This window comes from Doryrhamphus excisus, linkage group LG6 (genome assembly GCF_037039965.1).
Source record: "Doryrhamphus excisus strain RoL-2023G ecotype Guam linkage group LG6, RoL_Dexc_Guam_v1.1, whole genome shotgun sequence".
In the NCBI taxonomy this organism is placed as follows: domain Eukaryota; kingdom Metazoa; phylum Chordata; class Actinopteri; order Syngnathiformes; family Syngnathidae; genus Doryrhamphus; species Doryrhamphus excisus.
In genome coordinates, this window is record NC_136362.1 from 13,164,636 (window position 1) to 13,187,372 (window position 22,737).

The 22,737-nt window shown below is 45.7% G+C and overlaps 1 protein-coding gene across 1 annotated transcript; it reads right to left on the reverse strand.

Annotated features, from left to right (window-relative positions):
• Positions 1 to 45: 45 nt before the first annotated feature.
• On the reverse strand, positions 46 to 19,237 carry lamc1 (laminin, gamma 1). Its single transcript, XM_058068702.2, has 28 exons — positions 18,620 to 19,237; positions 11,602 to 11,906; positions 9,194 to 9,324; positions 7,304 to 7,470; positions 7,034 to 7,225; positions 6,790 to 6,907; positions 6,624 to 6,722; positions 6,407 to 6,543; positions 6,117 to 6,239; positions 5,846 to 6,035; positions 5,652 to 5,764; positions 5,359 to 5,580; positions 5,088 to 5,276; positions 4,772 to 5,017; positions 4,542 to 4,695; positions 4,326 to 4,468; positions 4,070 to 4,248; positions 3,833 to 3,989; positions 3,560 to 3,765; positions 3,037 to 3,116; positions 2,818 to 2,955; positions 2,613 to 2,757; positions 2,390 to 2,539; positions 2,202 to 2,316; positions 1,926 to 2,125; positions 1,684 to 1,842; positions 1,512 to 1,611; positions 46 to 1,445 (listed from the first exon to the last, which is right to left on the reverse strand). The coding sequence occupies exons 1-28, from the start codon at positions 19,005 to 19,007 to the stop codon at positions 1,189 to 1,191; spliced, it is 4,803 nt and encodes a 1,600-aa protein (XP_057924685.2). The 5' UTR covers positions 19,008 to 19,237; the 3' UTR covers positions 46 to 1,188.
• Between the last annotated feature and the right edge of the window lie 3,500 nt (positions 19,238 to 22,737).

The following is a 22,737-nucleotide window of genomic DNA, read 5'->3' on the forward strand; positions in this document are numbered from 1 at the left end:
CAAAGTATCAGCTCTGTATTGACACAGCAGCACACAAGCACCACCTCCTGTAACAAACTTTTATTATTCAATGTTATGTTGGCGAGGTCACACTAGGTCAGGTCGTTAACAGGAAACAGGAAGTAGATGAGCAGCACCAACGACCGGTACATAACTTAGAAATACTGTTTATTATACACTGTGTATACATATACAAATACATATACATATGTGTGTGTGTGGATGGAGGGAAAAGTGATAGTGGTCCAGCAATGAGAACCTGCTTCAGTATGGAGACGGGTGTGAAAGACCACAAGGACACAGAGTGTGATTACAAGTTGATATTAAGGCACAAACACTCATTTAAAAGAAAATAAAAAGGTTAACTAGTTGTTAACTTCAGTCATGTGACTTCAGACATGCCATCAAATGATACAACAATACTCAATAGTAAGCTTAATGAGAATCAATAAAACTATGTTTTGGCCGTGGTGAGTGTGCACCTGCAGGTTCTGCTGAAGAGGCAGCTGCTCCAGAATCACTGAGGCACATATTTACACAAATAATGATAAAAAAAACATTCACACACATATCATTAGCACCAGTGTATCAGATAGCAAAATGTACAAAAGTTGCATAGTGTCGGATTTGACGGGATGTGGACTCGGTGGGTGGGTGGTTTCATGCTATGGGAACGTCGGTCAGCAGAGGCGGAACGAAGAAACAGGTGGGACATGTATGCCCTGATTGGTCGCTCGCTTGATTAGCATGATTGACAGCAAACGTGTTTCGCTTAGCATGAGCTAAATGAGCGTCGCCTCAAGAGGGCTGCCAGTTTGTTCCCGCAGGAAGTGGCGTGTTGACCCTGGCCTTTGCACGTTCTCGTCGACTACGTGAATAAACAGGTGCCATGACCAGTGGCGTGCTGCTTGCTGACACTCATGTAGCAGATGTTTCCCAGGGCATGATGGGTAATGGCAGCTTACACGCAGGAAATTGGCAGTGGGAGGGACTTCCTGTGTGCAGCAAATGTGTGCAGTCACATCGGGTTTGTGGTTCTGGTTCTGTGCACGGCTTCTCTCTGCCACTGAGTTCATTCTAGCGAAAGCACGCCAGCAAGACAAAAAACAAACCAAAAATAAAATAAAAGACAAAAGTTTAAAAACTGCTTTTGGTACAAGTGGGTGTGTCCGCAAGACGAGGGCTTGGTTAAGGCCTCTCAAGAGACGGCGTGTTGAAGCAGCCATCAGGTAACGTGTTCTTGATGTCGTTAAGGTTGGCAATGTCGGCGCGGATCTCGCGGATCTGCCGGTCATAGTCGCTGATCAAGATGTCCTGTGTCCGTGCCACGTCGTTCAGCTCCATCAGCTTCCTGTCCAGCTCACTGTCAGCCATTTTGCCTTTGGCACGCTTCAGTGACTCATCGATCTGGTTGAGTTTGCTCAGGTCCACTTTGTCGATGTTTCCTGCAGGGACAGAGCTGCTTGGTCACATGACTTCACGCCATGCTGCTGTCTGTGACCGGTACTTACCGAGTTGATCCAGCAGGGCGGCGATGGTGCCCAGGACTGTCTTGACGGCGCTCTTGGCCTTGCGGGCATTGTCTTCGGCTTCCTTAGCATTGTCTGACGCCTGCAGTCGGGAAGTAGGCATGTTGAGACATGTGGAGAACATCTGAGGGACATACTGTTGGGCGGGGCCTACCATGGCAGCCATCATCATGTCCTGGTCCGCCTCCGCCTTTTTCCTGCTCAGCTCCTGCTCAGCTGCACTCAGCTGATCCATCATGGTGTCCACCTGGCTGTCCAGCTGGTTGGCATCCTCCAGGGCCTTCTCAGCGTCCTCTTTGGTCTTAGCCGATCCCTGAGAGTGGCAGGGGGAAACAAACAGGTCATTGTCACTTCACCACTCCCACAGCAACACTCAAGTTGCATTGTCCCGCCCACCTTCTGCACGTTGCCGGCAATCCGCTCGGCCTCTTCAGCCTTGCTCTTTGCCTCACGGGCATCTGCGGCTGCATTGCCCAGTGCCGCCTCCGCCTGCCGAGTCTTCTCATTGGCGGCCACAATGGTGGCGTTGATGGACGGGATCCTCTTCAGGGCATCCTCTGCAGCGGTTTTGTTGTCATTGACACGACGGTCAAAATCTGAAGAAAAATTTCCAAAGTGAATTTAAACTAATTTGAACTTTCATCGACAAATCACAGGGGGCAGAGTCAGCACCTCTGAGGTCATCCAGAATGTTCTCGGCCTCTCGGAAGGTGGACTGGCCTTTCTTGGCCGCCTCCTCGGCGAGAGCCTTAGCGGCGTCAGCGCGGGCCAGAAGCTGATCGGCAGTCTGGAGGCCAGGAAGAGAACCTCAACTCATGCGTCACAGCAGCTGAGACTTGTGGCGGGCGGGGCAGACATACCTGCTGCTCGCTATTTCCTTTCTCCAAAAGTTTGCGGACTTCAAGTTCTTTGGGCCTCAGGTCGTCTCTGAGGTCGTTGTACTCCTTTTCGGTTTTATCAATCAGCTTGTCCAGGTCCGACGCCTCCTTCTTGATTTTCCGGGCGTCCTCCTGCACACAGGAAATGGAAGTGTTTAGAAACAGCAAATGGTACTTGGTATTTATTCCGAGAGGTGGTCGTGACCTCCAGTGCTTCGGTGTCAAAGGGCGGCAAACTGGTGAGATTGGCAAAAATCTTCAGAGCTTGGTTTCCTGCGTCCTCAGCCTCCGCCTGAAGCTTGTTGGCTTGTTTCTCTAGGTTCTTGGACAGTTCCACCGCCTCATTGTACCTGAACAGAAAGTCATCGTCAACAAACGCGTTTGGTCACCTCCATGTGCGGAACACCCACTTCCTGTTGAGCTCGTCTATCTCTTGACTTGTCTTTCCCTCGCCATCCAGAGTCTTGAGCAGCAGATTGTATGCTTTGGTGGACGTGTCATTAGCGTCTTTGGCAATCTTCTCAATCTGGTCGGCGTCCATCTTGTGCCTTCAGTCGAGTAGAGCGTAATGATGGTCACCGCCTTTATTTTTAAATTCATTACTCAACTTCAAATGTGGATTTTCTTACTTGTCTGCTAGCTTGCGAGCCTCCTCGGCCAGCAGCGTCATGTTGTTGGGATCCCCACCACCACTTGGTGCTTTGATGTCCTGCATGGAAACAAACAAGGAGAGACTGATGGTTCTAGCAAGAAGACAGAGGCTATGTCCACACAAACATATATATAATGTCTGTCCGCATAAAAACAGACCGACTGTCATTTTGGCCAATTGGAAGCATGAAAAAGCTACTACAGCTGACTTTGTTGCAAAATATAATGCATCTGTTCATCGATATAGTATTTTATTACATGTAAAATGACATGTATGCCCAGGAAACATGAATGTTTTTTTTTGATTGTTCTACGGCAGGTCATGTGATAAGGCGGGCACACCACTACATGAAATGAAACCAAACCCTAACTATGATTTGCTGGAAGCTGAAGTTTCTTAAAGTCTCAACTCCAAAAGAAACATTTGTATGTGGAAAAGAGGACAATATGCAACGAAAAATATGCGTTTGTAAAACATTCATATTTTCAAACATCACGCACCACTTTGCTGATGGCGTCTTTGGCCTTGTCCAGCTCCTGGCGAGCTCTGTCAATAAGGTTCTCTGCCTGGCGAACTTGGTTGCGAGCACGGTCCGCTTGAGCGCCTGTGTCGTCCACCGTGTTGCGTATGTTCTGCAGACGGTTCCACTGCGTTGTCAGGGTGTTATTGATGTTGTTCAGACGCTCCAAGAGGCCTTTGTCCACATCTATCAAGGTCGTTTGATACTATCAAGATACATTCAAGAAGGTAGAAGGTACCACAGTCAGCGTTACCCTTGCTGGACTGGGCCTCCTCCAGGAGGTCCACAATGGCACGCTCGGCCTCCTTCAGCCGGTCCTCGAAGGCCTTGTCGCTCACTGTCTCCTGCCCCGATCCAAGGTTATCGATGAGTGTCTGTAGCTCGTGGATCTTCTGGCGTTGCTGGTTGACCTGTCCACAGCATCACAGGATCACAATGTCAGTGCCACATTCCATGGTAGAGTTTGCGCATACTGTCGCCCTTCACTCACCTTGTCCCTGACCAGGCTGTAGCAGGAAGGACATTGTTGGCAACCCGGCGCTGAACGGTTGTAGAAGTAGTTCTCCTCGCACATGTCGCAGCGAGCACCCACAAAGCCGGCCCGGCATGTGCAGCGGCCATCCTCTTTGCACTGACCCGACTGGGCTCCCTCGGGGTCACAGTCACAAGCTGCGGGGTCACATATAGGTCACATACGGGTCAAACGTGGAGAAGTAGCGATGGCATCCAGGTGGAAGAGCACATACGTTTGCACCCAGATGAGCTGAAGCCAAAGAAGTTGACCTCGCAGCGTTCGCACCGTGGCCCGGTGATGCCGGGCTGGCACTCGCACTGTCCCGTCACGATGTCACACTGGCCGTTGGTGGATCCGATGGGGTCGCAGTTGCACCTGTAGTATTTTGAGGAGGCAGAGGATGAGAAGTGACAGCCGATTGGCTGTCAGCGGACGCCCAGCGGCTTACCGTTCGCAACCGTTGCCGCTCTGCAGGTTGAAGAATCCTGGCTGGCAGGCGCTGCAGTCACGTTCAATCACATTGGGAAGACACAAACACTGACCCGTCACCTGGGAGCATTTCGTCTGCCGGTCCACGATGCCGAGCGGAGAACAAGAGCAGGCTGAGAAGGGCCAACAGGACACTAAGACGCTTGGCACGCAAAGTCAGGTTGGCGGCGAGTCATACGAGCGACTTACGTTTGCACTTGTCGGCTATGTTGGAGGCCAAGGCATTGCCAAAGAATCCATCCTTGCAGCGGTCGCAGAAGAAGCCGGCAGTATTGTGGATGCACTTCAGGCACTCACCCGTGCCACGATCGCAGTTGCCCACCGCATTTGGGTCGATGTTGTCACTGCACTTGCACGCCCGACAGGCCAGCACTGGACCGGCTTTGCCCAGCGGATCCCCGAAAAAGCCATCGTCGCACACCTCGCAGCGCTTGCCTGTGATGTTGTTGGACAAAGAATTAGTGCTGTTGTGTTGCCATGGATATCTGGCATAAGGAGAACATACCTGTGGTGCCAGCGGGACAGTTGGTGCAGACCACTTCTCCTGTTTTGGGGACCACAGCACATGTGGCTCCGGCTGGACACGGACATGCCTGACAGTCACTGGATGTCCCCCTTGTGGCATCACCATAGAAACCATCCTTGCAGCGCTCACAGCTCAGCCCGGCTGTGTTGTGTTGACACTCACATGCACCTGGACACGTGCACACGTAGATGCGCATGTTAGTGACCCAGACAGGCACACGTCAGTAATTAGAGTTCAGTAAGAGCGTCACCGGTATTCGGATGGCAGGCGTCGCTGTGGCTGTTACAGTTGCAGACTTCGCAGGGACTGAAAGGTCCGAGGTGGGGGTGGGCTCTGCGGTATCCCAGAGTGCACTGCTCACAGTGCTGACCCTGGTAACCTTGAGGACATGTACACTGCTCCACCCAGCGAGCCGGAATGCCTGGACCGCGCCTCGCCGTCACCAAGGAGACGTCGTCAAGGTAACCAGCACCTGGAGAAACATCATTGTTAGCAAGCGTCGCTAAACGGAGCACGACCAGAAGTATGTGTGCCATGACATACTCTTCTCGCTGTAGGTGCCACGGATCTTGATGGCAGTCAGGTTGTGAAGAAGTTTCTGGAAGTCAGAGTGGCTAATTGCCGGCCTCCAGGGGTAGTCGGTGCTGTCGTGGAGTCTGAAAAACATCACAGAAAATATCTGAGTAAAGTTAGCAACACATACGGGGCTGCTCTAGTTCAGAAGAAGAAAGTGTCACCTGAACACAAATGTTTGCATGTTCTCGCTGGGGTAAGCATTGCCCTGGGCGATGAGGGGGACTGCCACACGCAGGTCGGCACCCTCCAGAACCAGATCTTCTGCCGATAAGCGTGTGTCCCGTCGGTCAACTCGGAAACTCAAGCTCAGATTCTGCCCGTAACTTAGCAACTGGTTCCCCAAAAACTTGTCTGACACATAAAAAGAATTACAACTTTAGTGCTAAGCATGTGACATGGTTCATGTACTTTTGGGTCCACTTGGCAGAGTACCTGGTGCCACAAAGTACATTGGGAAGTAATCTTCTGAGATGAGGGAGATCTCCTGTCCGCTAGGAGACCACTGCACTGACACCTCTCTAGCATCCCGCTGCTCACCAGACCACTGATCCTCATCTACACACATTCTCAAATCAGACTGGGAAGACATCCAACTGGAATAGTTGTGCCAGTACACTTCAATTATAATCAAGTATAATATAATATCCAATCAAAAGAATATGCGTAAGTACGCAAGTGCACCAACTGAGACACAGACTGTTTTTGCCAGAGGGTGGAGTTACCTTGAGAGAAGGAGGAGCTAACAGTGTGCACGCTGAAGCCATCTGCGCTGTCACAAACAGACGAGTGCTGGAAGCAGAAACAGGGGGTGCAGCCTTGAGGGTTGCTGGGGTCCAAGTTAAAGTAGCCCAACTTACACCTGCGCATTAAACACAAGGGTCAAAGGTAAGGTTCTGTTATGACTTTGTGCGTGTGTGTGTGTGAGTGTGTGAACATTACCTGTCACAGGAGAAGCCTTCAACATTGTCTTTGCACCGACATTGTCCCGTATTGATGTCACATTCTTGTGTGCTGCCCGATGGCGAGCATGAGCACAGCCTGGCAGGAACACATACTCTCGCGCTTAGTCAAACTGTCGACACACAAAGGTGTGTTATTGTCGTACCTGCATCCAGCCTCAGTTAGGCTGTGGAATCCCGGCTGACAACGGTCACACTTCTCTCCCATCACACCCGCTTTACAAGCACACCCTCCTCTGTTGTCACACTGAGGAGACTCAGAACCTGCACACACACAAAAAATCAGTGCTAAGTAGTATCATGCTACGAGGCATGCTTCCTGTCAACCATAAGGTGGCCGAGTAGTCATGCGGCATCGGGTGTGGTCAGGAAACAGAAGTGTCAACTCACCAACAGAGTTGCACCCGCATGGCAAGCAGCGCCCGCTACCGCTTGGGTCCCGGTAGTGGTGGTCAAGACAGCGCTCGCAGTTGGGCCCGTCCGTGTTGTCGGCGCAGTTTCTGCAGTGACCTCCGTGACCAGTTGCTCGGTACAGCTCAGTGTCAAAGTAGCATTCCGAACTCTTCCCGTTACACTCACACGCTGACACACACACACGTAACATGAGCACAAAGAGATAGAAACAAGCATGATGTTACCGTGATGTTAGCGTGTTCTTACGCAGACACTCGTTAGCGTTGTCGGCGGTGGCCCTCCTCCAAGGTCGGTCGTTGTAGAAACTCTTGCAAACGTTACAGTCGTCGCCCTCCGTGTTGTGTTTGCAGTTACACACCAGATGTCCTCGACTGTTTTTCACACACTCGCTGGCGTGCCCGTTACACTTGCACCTGCAGGGGGAGCCCACAACTTACTTGAACAAAAAAGTCTTGATTTCTGTGGAAACTTTGGTTGCTTTGATTGAATTGCAGTCATGTTGCAGCACAGCCGAGTGTTGTTTGTATGTCAGCTCTGATGTTCTGGATTTGTATCTATTTTCCAAAAACACTGCAGTTCACCTATGACAGGATCATCTCGAGAAAATAGCTGAACAATCACTGTTAGGGCACCTTGACATAAACATATTTTTATTTAGAACAGCTGCGTGCATAAGGGTGAGAATTCACAGCATCATGTAGGTGTGCAGTTGAAAGAAAGCTTAGTTGCATCTCGCAGGAGGACAAGACAAGACAAGACTTGCCGGAAAGAAAAAAACATGACTGGCTTGCAAGCCTTTGATTGTCGTCTTTGTGTTTTTTTGGCAGCCGTCGTGGAAAAAATGACTACAGGAAGGAAGTCAGCGCCACGGTCTGTTCTCACAAATGATCCAAAACGTACGTGTTCCAGTTTGGAAGCGTAAATTACAACAGACACAGTGTCTGCCTATACTATACTGCCTATAACTACTCATTATGACTTGCTTCTTTATTACTTTCAAACTGTGTGTAATCCTCCTTCTCTCTTTTTTTTTTGGTGAATTGCACCCCCTCCCCTTCCACTACACTGCCAATATGGTGACGACTGACTGTGGTAAGTGCACGTTTTAAGTGTGTCCGTTTTGAATGTTTTTAAGTTAAGTTTTAAGTGCAACATCCGAGTACTTACAGTGCACTGCATTTTACTGTACTTCTCAGTGGGAATGTACTTATGCACTCAAAAAAAACAAAAAACAAAGGGTAAGAACAGTAGTCCTTCGCCACTTAGCAGTTAGAATTTTGAGATTTTGTGGTTAGATTTTTGCAACAATTGCAGTTTTTCAAAACGACACTGATGAAATATAGCTTATCATAGTGATTAACAATAAGTTAATTTCCACAACAAATAGGATTCAATGATAATATATTGAATATTTTTGTAGTTAGAACATAGAAAACCCGTTTATGACTTTCTAAATATGTTTTTACCATTACTAGAGCCCTGTAGACATGAAATAATACCCCTACAGCCACCTTTACACTCCTGTTATTGTTTACAGCATATTGCTGAGTCCCTACAGCATACGAGTCACGTCGGATATGCCATAGCTGACTTCATGCAGTATTAATGTAATATAATGTAATGGCTCACCAGTGGTTTTACTGCCTAGCGACCAGAACACCACATATCACTGGTATTGCTATATGTTTTAACTAATAGTAGACCACCTACCACAAATCAGCTATGATTTACTAATTAATTAATTAATTTCTGAAAAAGCGCGATATAACCATCGAACCGCAATATTGTGGGTAAAGACGTTATAAGGCATTTAAAAGACGCATTCCAAAAAGTTGGTCAGTAACCATCATTATTATCATCATCATGTGTTAATGTGGAGACAGTCCTCCTCTAGATTCAGAGATGATAAATTCATGGTGACATTCCAGGTTCAAGTGAAACGAGGAGGACAGGTGCTAAAGTCCAGGACTTGTCCCTTTCTTCCGCTTGTCACACCACTCGTTCCGCCCCATTCCGGTTCCTCTGTAATCCGGGCCTGCTTGCCAGGAATGCCAGGAATGCTGGCTGTGTAATGGAAATGTGCTCCACATTTCAAAGAGATTATGGCAGCACAAAGACAACATTCCCAGTGGTTACCTTCCGCCCACGGCGAAGTCAGAGATGGCGTAGTAGTAGGACTTGAGGACCTTGGGGTCATTGAACACCTCGTCGCCAAACGTGTTGAGCCTGTTCAAGGTCACCCTGATGTCGGTGGCTGTCACCCAGTCCTGTTACACAGACACAACAATGAGGCAACATCAAGGATACAGGAAGCGCAAGAGCGTGCACTAATTGCTGTGCTATGGGAAAGACTGCTGCGTTAAGATTTATTTACTTGAGACTCACAGTCTCGTCACGGATGATAAAATGTTTCACAACATGGAGTGGGAGAAGGCCAAGGAAGGCGGTAGTTTAGCATGCTATCAGCAGGAAGCTTATCAGCCCTCAGGGCTTTTATTCTGCAAGCAGTGAGAGTTCACAGCAGCTGCTCAGATATAAACAATAAACGTCTCCCAGGATAATTCACTAACGATGTGGGGAATGTGCAAAAGAAACGGTTCCGGTGTCTGTCCAGTCGAGACTAGGGCTTCCTTGTCCACATCGGGTGACCACCATGTCTTTGTGCACGCACTAGCTAGCAAGCAAACACGCACTAATGTTAGCTTTGTTTGAGCAGGTGTTTCCACACTTTTGTTCTTCAAACGCAGACTAAATAAAGCTTTATACAAACACAGCTAAGGCTATGTTGACTCCTGGCTATCACACAGACATGTCAATCATTAACCGTGCAGGTTAAAGGTCTGCAGGAAGTGAGCGTGTGCGGACGATGGCTGATGCGCTGCACCTATGGGTCTGTCATCGTTAGACACTCTGCAGCTGCTGTAGCACGTCCTCACAGGAAGAGTCCCCCCCCCCACACCCCACCCCGCCAAACTGCAGCTGTGCCTCTTCTTGCTGTCTGCCTGTTATCAATCACTCAACTTTGTGGAAGCTTCAGCTGGAATGGAGCTGAAACCACCGTGTGTGCACGTACACACGCATACATACGGTGAGCGCAGCATCACACTTCCTTCTTTCACCAGCAGGTGGTGATGGTGTAACAGTCTGTGTCACATTTTTCTGACTCGATAGGATGTCGAGATCTCGACAATTCTGGCATTTTCAACCGCCACAAATCGTAAGAAACTTTTTCTTTGGCTGCAATTTTAGACCAACCGTCATTATTTTTGCAAATCAACTTTGTCCCCAAGTAGCGCTCATGCTCACACGTCAACAGTTTTCAACCCGAGCGTTTTGAGCCATCACAAAATTATTTTACGGCTCATTTCAGCAAAATTCAATATCTGAAACATTGGCATCGTTTAACATGAGAATACAACATTGTAACTACATTTATTGGTCCGAAAAGTGGCAAAACATTAATTTTCATTTCATTAATTTTCTACCGCTTGTCCTCACAAGGGTCGCAGGGGTGCTGGAGCCTATCCCAGCTGTCCACGGGCGAGAGACAGGGTACACCCTGGACTGGTGGCCAGCCAATCACAAGGCACATATAGACAAACAACCATTCACACTCACATTCATACCTATGGACAATTAACCTAGCATGTTTATGGAACATAATAGCTCAAAAATAAAACATATTTCATTGTTATATTATATTAATAACACTGCAGACCAAGAGTCTCAAATATAGGATGGAATTAAGAGATAGGACCATTTTTGGCATTTGCAACGCCACAAAAAAAAAAAGGCCAGAGCACTTGGAAAGGTGGGAATCATGGCAGAAAACTATGGCACATGGCGGAGGTCTGCACTCTCTGCGTGCTGTTATGTTTTTGTATATGTGTGTTGGGGCAGTCAGTGGGTTGTGCTGCTCGTTGGCAGCAGAGGGCAAGCGCCTCACACATGTACAAGTAGCCTTAACGCAGAGAAGGTTCCTTCTGTACTTAAAGTTCTACGTCGTCTGTGTGCGACCAAATCCCAAAAAAGTTTGGATGGAGCATATGATAAAAAAGAGCTGGAGACTGGAGTTCTAGAGGGGACTAAAGCCAAACTCAACTCAACATCCTTGACAAGAGACATGCAACAACTGCAGACCCGCCCAGATGCTGACAATCAAGCCGCCGGTTAGTTAACAAACATGGCGGCACAGTGGTGAAGTGGCCAGCAGGAATGTCACAGTGACATACAGTTGTCTGACGCTTCCGACAGACCGCCGCCTCCCCAGCACTTGGTAAAAATAACTTTATGTCGACGGGTCAAATAAGGAAGTTAAGAGCTGCGCTGCTAAACGTGGAGACCAAATATTCCAGCCGATGACTTTCACTCGCTGTATGCCGAACAAACATTATGTTAACTGTGTTGTCATGGCGGCAGTCCTGATCGCGTCCACAGTGGGCAGGCACATGACCAGACCGTGATGAGTACTACACACATGTTCAGTGACTGTCCAACACAGTGCATGTGTCCTTCCTGCGTAGAAACACGCGATCGCCACCCACCTGCAGGACGGGGCTGTGGTCAAAGTTGTAGGCGCTGGGCCGTCCCTCTAATGTGGAGAACGCCACGTTCCCACCAGTGAGCGGCGAAATGTCGCTGAAGTCATCAGTGCAAAGCGCCTGCTGCTCGTCTTCACCAGTGCGGATGAAGCCGCGGTTGGTCTTCTGGTATGTCTTTTCACACGAGCCACTGTAGTACTGGTACGGCACCCACGGTCCGGTCTCGCTGCTACGCTTGTAGATGGCGAAGCTTTCCGGCCGACTCGTGTGGAACTTCAGGCGCACGTACGTAATGTCGAACGCCTTACCTGTCGGGAAGATGCAATAGGGTCAAACGTCAGACATTGTCACACAATTATGTCACTTTTCAACATCATGTTCTTGCCACCGGCAGCCATCTTGTGAGGAAGAGCAGCCGAGACATACCTGACAAGTCTGAGCAGGCCCAAGGCCGCACTGTGTGTGTGGGAGAAGATGGGGGTGGGGGGGTGGTCAGAGTCAAAGAATCTGCTTTGTAAACAGTGTGATGGGGGGTGGGGATGGCGGGTGCTCAGCTGGGGGGCCCCTCAGTGTGGAGTGCAAATAAAACAGAAGAAGCTGATTGGTTGGCTTTTTATTACAGGAAACTGTAGAAGAAAAAAAAAACAGCACACAAGACAACCCCGACCCCCCCACCCCCAAATGAAATCAAAGTTCCAAGTAGTAAAGTTAGCTGTTCAATTATCCGGTGGCTCTTTACACAGTGTTAAGCCTCCTATTGTGCCCCCCCCCCCTCCCCACACACACACAATCAGGCCCCGACATGAAAAGAGCCTCAAGGAGCTTTTCTTCCACACACTAGTGGGCGGGGCCAAGCTGACGCATGACACGCTAACAGCAGGAATGTGGGATGCCTGGTGAGAGAGAGAGAGAGAGAGGAGCATGCTGGGACTTTTCCTGTCCCGATTTGGACTTTGACAGCCGACTGAGCACAAAGGAGCCAGCGAGCCATCCCAATCAAACTTCCTGCGTCAGCAATGGTTAACGAGCCCTTGGGAGGACACCCCCCCCACCAAAGAACATTTCGACACAAACTTCCCGCTTGATGTCAAAATGACTGCTGTCCAAGGGGACATTTATACAGTGAATTCCTGGGAATGCTCTTCCAGCCACTCAGGGGGGGGGGAGTGTGACAGTTGTGGAGGGTAACGAGTGGATGGGGCGGGGAGGATCAGGGTCCAATTAAATTTCCTCCCATGACCTCATCACATTCTTGAGCAGCCAAACAATGAATGCTTTTGACTGGTGGCGTGGGCCTTAGAAGCCTCACTGCAGCTCGCCATCATTGCTGCAGGTGAAAGGTCAGCTGGGCTGTGCATGGCCAACGACACCCGTGATGACCTCACAGGCACACGCCAACGCGCCTTATCGCCGACTCTGCCTACAACATTCTTTGCGCGGCGGCCATCTTTTGTTTCATAAACTCTCAGATTGGAGTAGACCACATTAAAATGTGTCATGTGACTGCAGTGACAACCGGTCTAGTGTATGTGCGAGAGAGAGAGAGAGAGAGATGTGTGATAATTACACAGACCACCAAAGAAGCCCCCCCCCATCCCCTCCAGGTGTCACCTCAGCAGGAATTCAGGAACAGACACCAGTGGCCTCGTTATCAGTCCCAGCAGGATGCCCTTATCAAGACCCTCTCCCCCTAAACAAGCCGGTTCTTAACTCCTGAGGACTGACAACAACAGGGAGATGCAGACAGACCCACATCAGTGGAGTGATAATATGTAGATGCTTCAGTCAACTTGAATAAGTATACTGTGTACACTGTGTACTTAGTTTCTGAGTGTCAAAGGTGTAGTTCTGTCCCCACTCTATTGGTCATTGTACACTTACTGCACTTACTGTACACTTACTCCTTTTTAATATTAAATTGCAACCATTCAATGGAGCATCCGTCAACGTCCACCCCCTCCGTTGTAGAATAATTAGAAAATGAATTTTGGATTGTGTGGACAAGCAAAACACTACTTTCTGTGAGCGATGACTTTGCCGCCGCATTGCCGTCACGCGACCAGGAAAACAAGAGAGAACCCTGCACGCAACAACTGTGGACTACAGAGCTGTGTTTGTGCTGCAGTTGGTGCTATAGCACTGTTGCAACAAAACCTCGCCAAGCTCTATAAAACGAAATGTGGAACAGAGACTCATACACAATCCCACGTGTCAGATTGATTCAAAGCCACCACCATGTCAAGCAAGATGTAGCTACATGTAGGGGTGAATTAGGGTCATGCTCCCCAAGGGGGTAATAAAAGTGTGACATAGAAAGTAAATGTTGTTACTCTGATTTCAGCTGATCAAATGTGAATACTTTTTTAATGTTTAATAAAAGCAGACCTATTATCTTTGTGTTGTAGCCAAAACCAGATATTCACACATAACTTCGGCTTTGGAAAATAGTGATGTGTATTTTGCCTTTTTTCTGATATGTTGCGGACCCAACCACTAACTGAAGCCGTTTGCTTCATATGGTCATATGGCGGTATATAAAATGGGTGGATGGATTTTAAATTTGTGGATTACAGTGGTTACGAAAAAGAAGCATAATGTTTTGTCGGAGTTTGGTCAAAATGTTTTGAATGTTGCACAATGAGGTTTAATACTTCAGAAATCACAAAATGACAATGGGCAAACAGGCTGAAATTGACATATCATAATAGTGTATTCAACACTATTTCCCCTGTTTATTTAATGTGTTTGCAATATAAGTATAATAAAAATATTATATCTAGGCCATTTACGATATCAAATTTTGCTGGTCAAGGATTGTGCTACAAAAGTAATTCATTTTCTACCGCTTATCCTCACGAGGGTCGCGGGAGTGCTGGAGCCTATCCCAGATGTCTTCAAGCGAGAGGCAGGGTACACCCTGGACTGGTGGCCAGCCAATCACAGGGCACATATAAACAAACAACCATTCACACTCACATTCATACCTATGGACAATTTGGAGTCGGCAATTAACCTAGCATGTTTTTGGAATGTGGGAGGAAACAGAAGTCCCCGGAGAAAACCCACGCATGCACGGGGAGAACATGCAAACTCCACACAGTGGAGGGTGTAATCGAACTCGGGTCTCCTAGGTGTGTAGCCTGCGTTCTAACCACAAAATACATAGATATTCAATGTTATCTCAACATTTTTTTTCATTCAATTTAGTCATGAGTTGTCATTCACATTTGCACCACTAGTGTAGCGTGTACCTGTGTGAGACATTGCATGCATTGTTTGCTGTTATATTTGTATGGAGGACCAAAACTGCCAAAATACTAAATAAATAAATAAATGTGGAAATAAAAACAAAAATGAAAAAATAAATCAAAAAATTAAATACAAAAAAATTAATATAAATGGAAATAAAAACAAAAATAAAAAATATATACATAAATAAATAAATAAAAGCAAAAATAAATACAAAAATAAAAAACAAGATTCAAAAATTAAAAATAAATACAAAAATAAATGTAGAAATAAATACAAAAATAAATATATAAATAGAATGACATATCAATAAATAAATAAAAGCACTCTGCTCTCATATGTATTTATTTCATGCTGCAGACAATGTCAGCTTGAAATGCAGAAGGAAAAACTATTCAAATGAGGGGGCGGTCCTAAGTGTGTCTTGGGTTGAACTGTTCGCCTATTGGTTGATCGACATGTGAGTGCGAAAATCGACTAGGTATGCCTGCAAACGGCCACAGCAAGAGGAAGTATACAGGGAGAAAAGTATACATTTACCGGGACAATAATGGCGGCGTCCACCAGGAAGTCGGTGTCCGAGCTTCTCAGAGACGCTGCCGATCGTTTGGATGATTTGGAACGTGGTAAGTATGAAACAGCTGATGTGTTACGCTTTTACTTAATCACATGTCGATCAACCAATAGGCGAACAGTTCAACCCAAGACACACTTAGGACCGCCCCCTCATTTGAATAGTTTTTCCTTCTGCATTTCAAGCTGACATTGTCTGCAGCATGAAATAAATACATATGAGAGCAGAGTGCTTTTATTTATTTATTGATATGTAATTCTATTTATATATTTATTTTTGTATTTATTTTTAAATCTTGTTTTTTATTTTTGTATTTATTTTTGCTTTTATTTATTTATTTATGTATATATATTTTATTTTTGTTTTTATTTCCATTTATATTAATTTTTTTTATTTATTTTTTTTATTTTTTTTCATTTTTGTTTTTATTTTCACTTTTATTTATTTATTTATTATTTTGGCAGTTTTGGTCCTCCATATATTTGCCTCAGCAATCGTTGACTGTCAGAACCAATGCAACGCTACCCGAGGATACCATGTCCATGTCTGTGTTCATGCGCTCACTGTGTTCATTCTGTTTAAAACCGAAATATTCCCACACTGTGTCTGTGGCATTCACCTTAAAGGGGACCTTTTTGTTTTGACAACTTTTGTTTTTTATTTTGCCCATCATTCAAAATCTTTACGTGAAACATGAATACATATTTTTTTCCTTTTTCTGTGCATTTTAACACAAGAAAACAAGTTAATTGGAGCTAGCTTACAATGCTGTCATTGGGATACACCTATTTCGTCGCATTGTGTGATATACATGCCGCGATCAAGTATTAACATGTACACTAATAACATATAGTTGCAGTATTTTGATGATGTAAAACACGACCAAAACATCTTTTCTCTGTGCATTGTGTCACAGAAAGACGAGCAGACACGCAAACACGCATACATACAGTAAATGCATATCAATTTATCTAGGATGTCATGATTATCGACCTGTTTTTTAGCATTCAATAATTTACTCATTATCGTGACAGGCCTAATTACGTTGTTTTCACCCAATGATTTGTACTTCTTTTTCAACCCACCAATACAAAAAACAGGAGTGGTCCTGTGTGGAAACGGCCTGGGTGTAAACGGACTTGTGCAAACTCAATGCAAGGGATGTGTTATAATTTGTTTTGGAAGTACTTAACTGCAGCAATTGACACACAGCAACACACTAATGGTCACATGAACAGAGTAAGACTTGGGGCCTCGCCAGTCAGTGATGTCACAGTGATCTAAAATGACCCATTATCTTCTGGTCGGCCTTCACATCCCCTTCCACCAGCTGTCCCTCTGTCCCTAAAAAAATCCCACACAGACTGTTCTTCCCACAGGATAGGAAGTCCCCTTAAAGGCAAACTGCACTTTTTTTATTTTGCCTATCATTCCCAATCATTATGTGAAACATGAACACATTCTTCTTTGTTGGTTTGCTGTCAGCATTTTTTACCTGAGGCCTGGAGCACATATCCATCTCAATGAGAGCGGACATCATAAGGGTTGACGCTGTATCTATGCTGCTGTTGTTGACGGAACTAGCGTAAAAATGTGAAATCAATGCGCCTAGGACAGAGGTTTCGATAGTGTTTTAAATCATCAAAATACAGCAAGATACTGCAACTATTACATGCTATCATCAGTGTACATGTTAATGCATGATAACAGCATGCATATCAAATGATGTAACATTGTTAGAGGGCTCCATAGTCGAAATAGGTGTATCCCAATGACGTACATTCTTAGGTAGCTCATATTGTATTCACTAGTTTTCTCCCATTATAATGTACAGAAAAAATAAAGAATATGTGTTCGTGTTTCGCATAAGGATTGTGAATGATGGGCAAAATTCCCCAGAAAAAAGTGGAGTCAGAAGACAAAAGGTCAGCCTTAAATCACGACAACTTCACAAGTTCCCCTTCATCAAGACGGGCAGCTGTGATGACATCATAGAACAACATTAGGACGCTGCACGTGAGAAGTCTTCCCCTGTCTGCCTTTGAGAACGAGTCAGGGCTTGTGTTGTCATGACGACTGCTCATGACGAGTGAGCAGCTTCTAATTAGTGCTCGGGAATGTGGACTCTGCACTTCAAAGAAGGCAAACAGACGACCTGGAGAACCTGCGGAAGTGAAGAAGTTCGAGGGCGCGTTCACGTGACCTCCACACTGACACGTTCAGGGGAATTCGTTCATTGGGTGATTGTAAACACTTGCTCACAGGCGTCATGTGAAGACACGGATGCTCTTCACTTTGAAGTCTTAAAGCACTACATGGACTAGAAGCTAGAATTCCAAAAAAATGAATGCGAGTGAGACGGCAGAAGAAACACTGCAGCAGCCATTGACCCTGAAAACGATTCTGGTAGCTGGTCAGCTGACCAACCATCAGAGACACTCATCCAGATGTTCAACATCACATTCCCACGCCACCACCCTCCCCTCCTGGTCTCCCAGGAGAGGAGTACAATTTACAGCAGCTGCTCAGCCAAGAAAACTTTCCCACAGCGTAAACAACTTCCTGTCAGCTGACCTGCCACCTGCCAATGAAATGACTCCTTACCACTAACATGTCACAACTGTAAAACAGCAGCGGGGGGGACTGTTCCAGTCCAGCTGTGTCGTAGGACACATGTGTGTGATGCATATCTGTCACCATGGTAACCGGAGGAAGGACAGCTTGTGTTGGACGCGTGACCACCTGAGACGAGAATGCGGAGGCACTGCAGAAATAGATGTCTTTTTTTAAATGAAAGATGAGCGCTCCAATGTGGGCTTATGGGACACAAATAGCGACGTTCATCGTGTTCACTCCGACAACGGCCACGCTCGCTTGTGCGGGTTCAAAGGTCATATCGCTGACTCAAAACACTAATTCTTTGTTGATAAACTTTGTTACTTCATGTTTTACATATTGGCTGTATGACCGGTCCAGGGTAGACGCCGCCTTTCACTCAAAGTCAGATGGGATAGGCTCCAGCATGAGGATAAGCGGCATGGAAAATATTGGATATTGGAAATAATGGATATTGGCTGTATGTACACAATGATCTACATTTAAGATTTGCCCTTATTAGTCCCACAAGGGCAAATCTACACCACACACAAGGTGTCATGTGACTGGACAGTGATGATGGTGGCGAGGTTGCGGTCTTACCGAGATGCAGGGTGAGGTTGATGGCGTTGGGGTACTGGACTCCGGCCAGCATGGTCTGACTCTGCCACCAGGTGGTGTCCTGCTGGTTGTTGTAGTCGGTCAGGTAGACGGCGCCGTGTTGGTTCCTTGGGTCGCGCGCGTCACAGATGTGGCACGACTTAGTGACGCCAGTGGCGCCGGTCTGAACGCAGTACTCCTCCGGGGGGGCCCCGCATGTGTTGGTGGCCACCACCGTGACGTTGAAAGCGGCGTTGACGAACTCCGGCATGCAGCGCTGCGCTCTCCCGTGCTCGTCCGCGCACTCATCCATGGCAGCGCTGACAAGCGGTACCGCGGCGTACAGAACAGCGACCACAACCGGGAACGGGACCCGGAGCAGACCTGGCATCTTGGCGCTCCTCCGCGTCGTCCTCTCGTTTGCGCGAAGTTTCAGAGTAGTCAAGAGTTGTCCAAAGTTGCTCCAAACTCGCCGCGAAACGACTGACGTGAGACGGAACGAGCACCGACGGCCTGTGGTTCATGCGGAGAGGTTCGGCGGAGCTCCTGAGCGGGTCGAAGTGACTTCAGCTCTTTGTGTCCACCGCCATGAACACGACCCAGCAGACTACACCCAGTGCAGGAGCGCGCATGCGCAACAAAGACCCGCGCCCACTTCCGTGCTAAAAAAAAAAGTAGCAGCGACTCCTTGGTGAACTTTGACCCCGCCTGACTCGTTCAAAACAACTTGTTTCCTCAAGTAATTTTTGACTTTTTTGTACTTGTAATGTCGTTGTAGTTAAGTGCTAACTTTGTAAAAACACTTCCATTTGTTCTTGTAGATGTTCTCGAAAACGTGCTAGCTTGGAGGTCACTGCATTTGCTACCAAATTAGGGTGATAACTACGTATACATACTAGGAGATAGTATAGTTACTAGTATTTAGTTACAAACACTTACTTACAATAACGATATACTGCAGCAGTCACTAGTAGATAGTTGCAATAATTACTAGTATGAGGTTATTATAGTTACAAATATATAGTTGTTATAAGAATTGTGACTTTTGAGCTACCGTGTTAAATCCAAACTAACCTCAAGGTCTGCTGCTGTAAACCAACAAATGAAGTACAAGTACAAGAAGTACATCAAGACAACAAGTAAACTATTTCCTTGATTTAAACACGTGACAAGTTGTCTGCTCAGGTTACTGACTCTGTCTCACACACACAATTACATATTTTTTAATGAACGGCAATTAAATGTATTACACTTTGACTTTTAAAAGTCCCAGAGTATTTGGGGACTTAAAATTCAAAGTATTGTGCAGTGCTCAGCTCCAGCAGCACACTGAGGAGTATAGTGGAGCTTTATGCATCCATAAAGGCGTGTGTGATAAATAAAAGAAGTTCTAACTGCAAGCTCAACTGTGGAGACTGGAGGCAAGTCTGGCTGAGAAAAAAAATATTTAAATAATTTTATTTTGATGAAGTAATGGCTAATTTTAGATTAACAAACACAAAATCAAGTTTAAATATAATTTAAAATGTAATGAAGGTGTTTTGATTCACTTTTTTATCTCTCCTATGAAGTTATACTTTTTACCTACATCATTTGTTACGTCATCCATCCTATTTCAATAGTCACTAGAGTCGCATATGCAAATAATATTCAAAATATCTATGATGTCATCTAGCGAATTCTAAGACACCCAATAGCTACGGAGGAGTTGACAACAGTAGTCTCACACTCTGCTGAACAAAAACATGATAGTAATTTGGCGCCCTCTGCGGGAAATAATCAAAACAACCTCCTGGCAAGAACAGTTGCTAAGTGCTAAACGCTGCCTATTTTAAAGCTGCTGAATGTCCCCAGCTCAAGATTACATTATATTTACATATGATTTAATATTTTCTAAACAAATATACCCACCAGCAAGCAGATGTTACCAATGGTGGTTTAAAATAACACACTGAATAAAACTATTTTATTTTTTATAATTACAAGGTAAAGTAAATAAAAACTGTAACGGGTTCGCACACACACACACACACAAAGCAGCCCCAGAGAAGTAATCATGGAATAATCATGTTGTTCCATGGGGGTGTTGTACAAGAATTTACATTTGTTATAGATTGTGTAGTATCTACAGTTCATACTTTCCAACAAAAGATGGCACTGTTGGCACATTGATGTCATAGTCTACCTTGCATGTATCAATAAAAAAGTACTGTAGAGCTTGGTTGATTGCAATCCTAAATTAATTAACTTGTATTGCTTAGTGTATAACTTGTGCTGCATGGCGGAAGAGTCGTTAGCATGCAGGCCTCACAGCTAAGAGTCCCGAGTTCAATTCCACCCTCGGCCATCTCTGTGTGGAGTTTGCATGTTCTCCCTGTGCATGCGTGGGTTTTCTCCAGGGACTCCGGTTTCCTCCCACATTCCAAAAACATTCACTCATTCATTTTCTACCACTTTTCCTCAAAAAGGTCACGGGGGTGCTGGAGCCTATCCTAGCTGTTTTCAGCAAGCCAATTAATCTAGCACATTTTTGCTTGGCCGAGGGTGGAAATGAACCCTGGTCTCCTAGCTGTGAGGTCTACACGCTAACCACTCGACCGCTGTGCAGCTACATTCCAAAAACATGCTAGGTTAATTGGCGACTCCAAATTGTCCATAGGTATGAATGTGAGTGTGAATGGTTGTTTGTCTATATGTGCCCTGTGATTGGCTGGCAACCAGTCCAGCTGGGATAGGCTCCAGCACTCCCCGCAACCCCTGTGAGGATAAGCAGTAGAAAATGAATGAATGCTTTAGCCAAACAGTGTCGGAAGACCTGCAAGACTTGGGTTCGCTTGTGTGGTTTTTGCATGTTCCACATTCCAAAAACGTTAGGTTGATTGGCGATTCTAAATTGTCCATATAGGTATGAGCTGAGTGGGAATGTTTGTTTGTCTAAATGTGCCCTTGTTGTAGCCTGCCACTCGCCCAAAGTCAGTTGCGAAAGGCTCAAGTATACCCCCGCGACCCAAGTGAGGGATAAGCAGCATATAAAATGGCTTTTGCCAGTGACATGAACATTTTTTCCATCCTCTGGTTGATTGTTATCACTTGTCGCGGTTGTCTTGTTACAACAAGAGGCAGAAACAGCAGTAAGTACAGATAAAAAGTATTTCAATACAGGAAAATATGTATAAGCTCTTATGGAACAGATTGGCTCCCAAACACAGGAGTGACAAAAAATACCAAGTCCAAAGAAAAGCAAACGCATAGGATGGTGTAAACTCACTGAACAAACCAACTTAAAAAAAACACACAATTAAACAAATAAAATTAAATACTGATTGATTACCTATCATCACTAGGTGAAGCACCCAGAAGTCGCTTCCTTTTAAATTCAGGATTTGGTACATTCCAGTTCCAGTAACTGTAATTTTCACTTTTTGTTGAAGTGTTTTGTTTCGCTATTGTTAGCTGACAACAAACCAACATGTGAACGTGTGTTACATAGGGTGCAGTTTAGTTTACATGCTTTCATAATGCCGCCTACAGAGAGCACACTAACTCCTTATTTCTAAAATCACATCCTCATATTTAAACTTGCTGATATACTTCATCTTCAAACAGCTAAAATAATGCATAAGGCTAAAAATAACCAATTACCTAAAAATGTCATCCAATACTTCTCTAAAAGAGAGGAGAAATATGATCTCAGGGAAGAACTACATTTGAAACACTTATATGCTAGGACTACGTTAAAAAGCCATAGCATTTCAGTATGTGGAATCAAACTATGGAATGGATTGAGTAAGGACCTCAAACAATGCACAACGATGAGCCAATTCAAGAAACAATACAAGCAGTTGATGTTTGCTAAATACAAGGATGAAGAGTCTTGAACCAGTCATGATGTGCTATACATATCACTATATTGACACTTACTATGGTACCCATTATGTCATTGGATGGTCATATCACCTCGTACTTCGGTGCATGACAAAAAATTACAAAAAAAAACCTTAAACTATATTAGGAAAGCAGGAAGTGAACAAATGTAACAGTTACTGATTGTAAAAGTACCAGATGGAGGGGTAGGATTTAATAAGCTTTGCTTCTTCCTACTCCTTTTGGACATGTGGAAC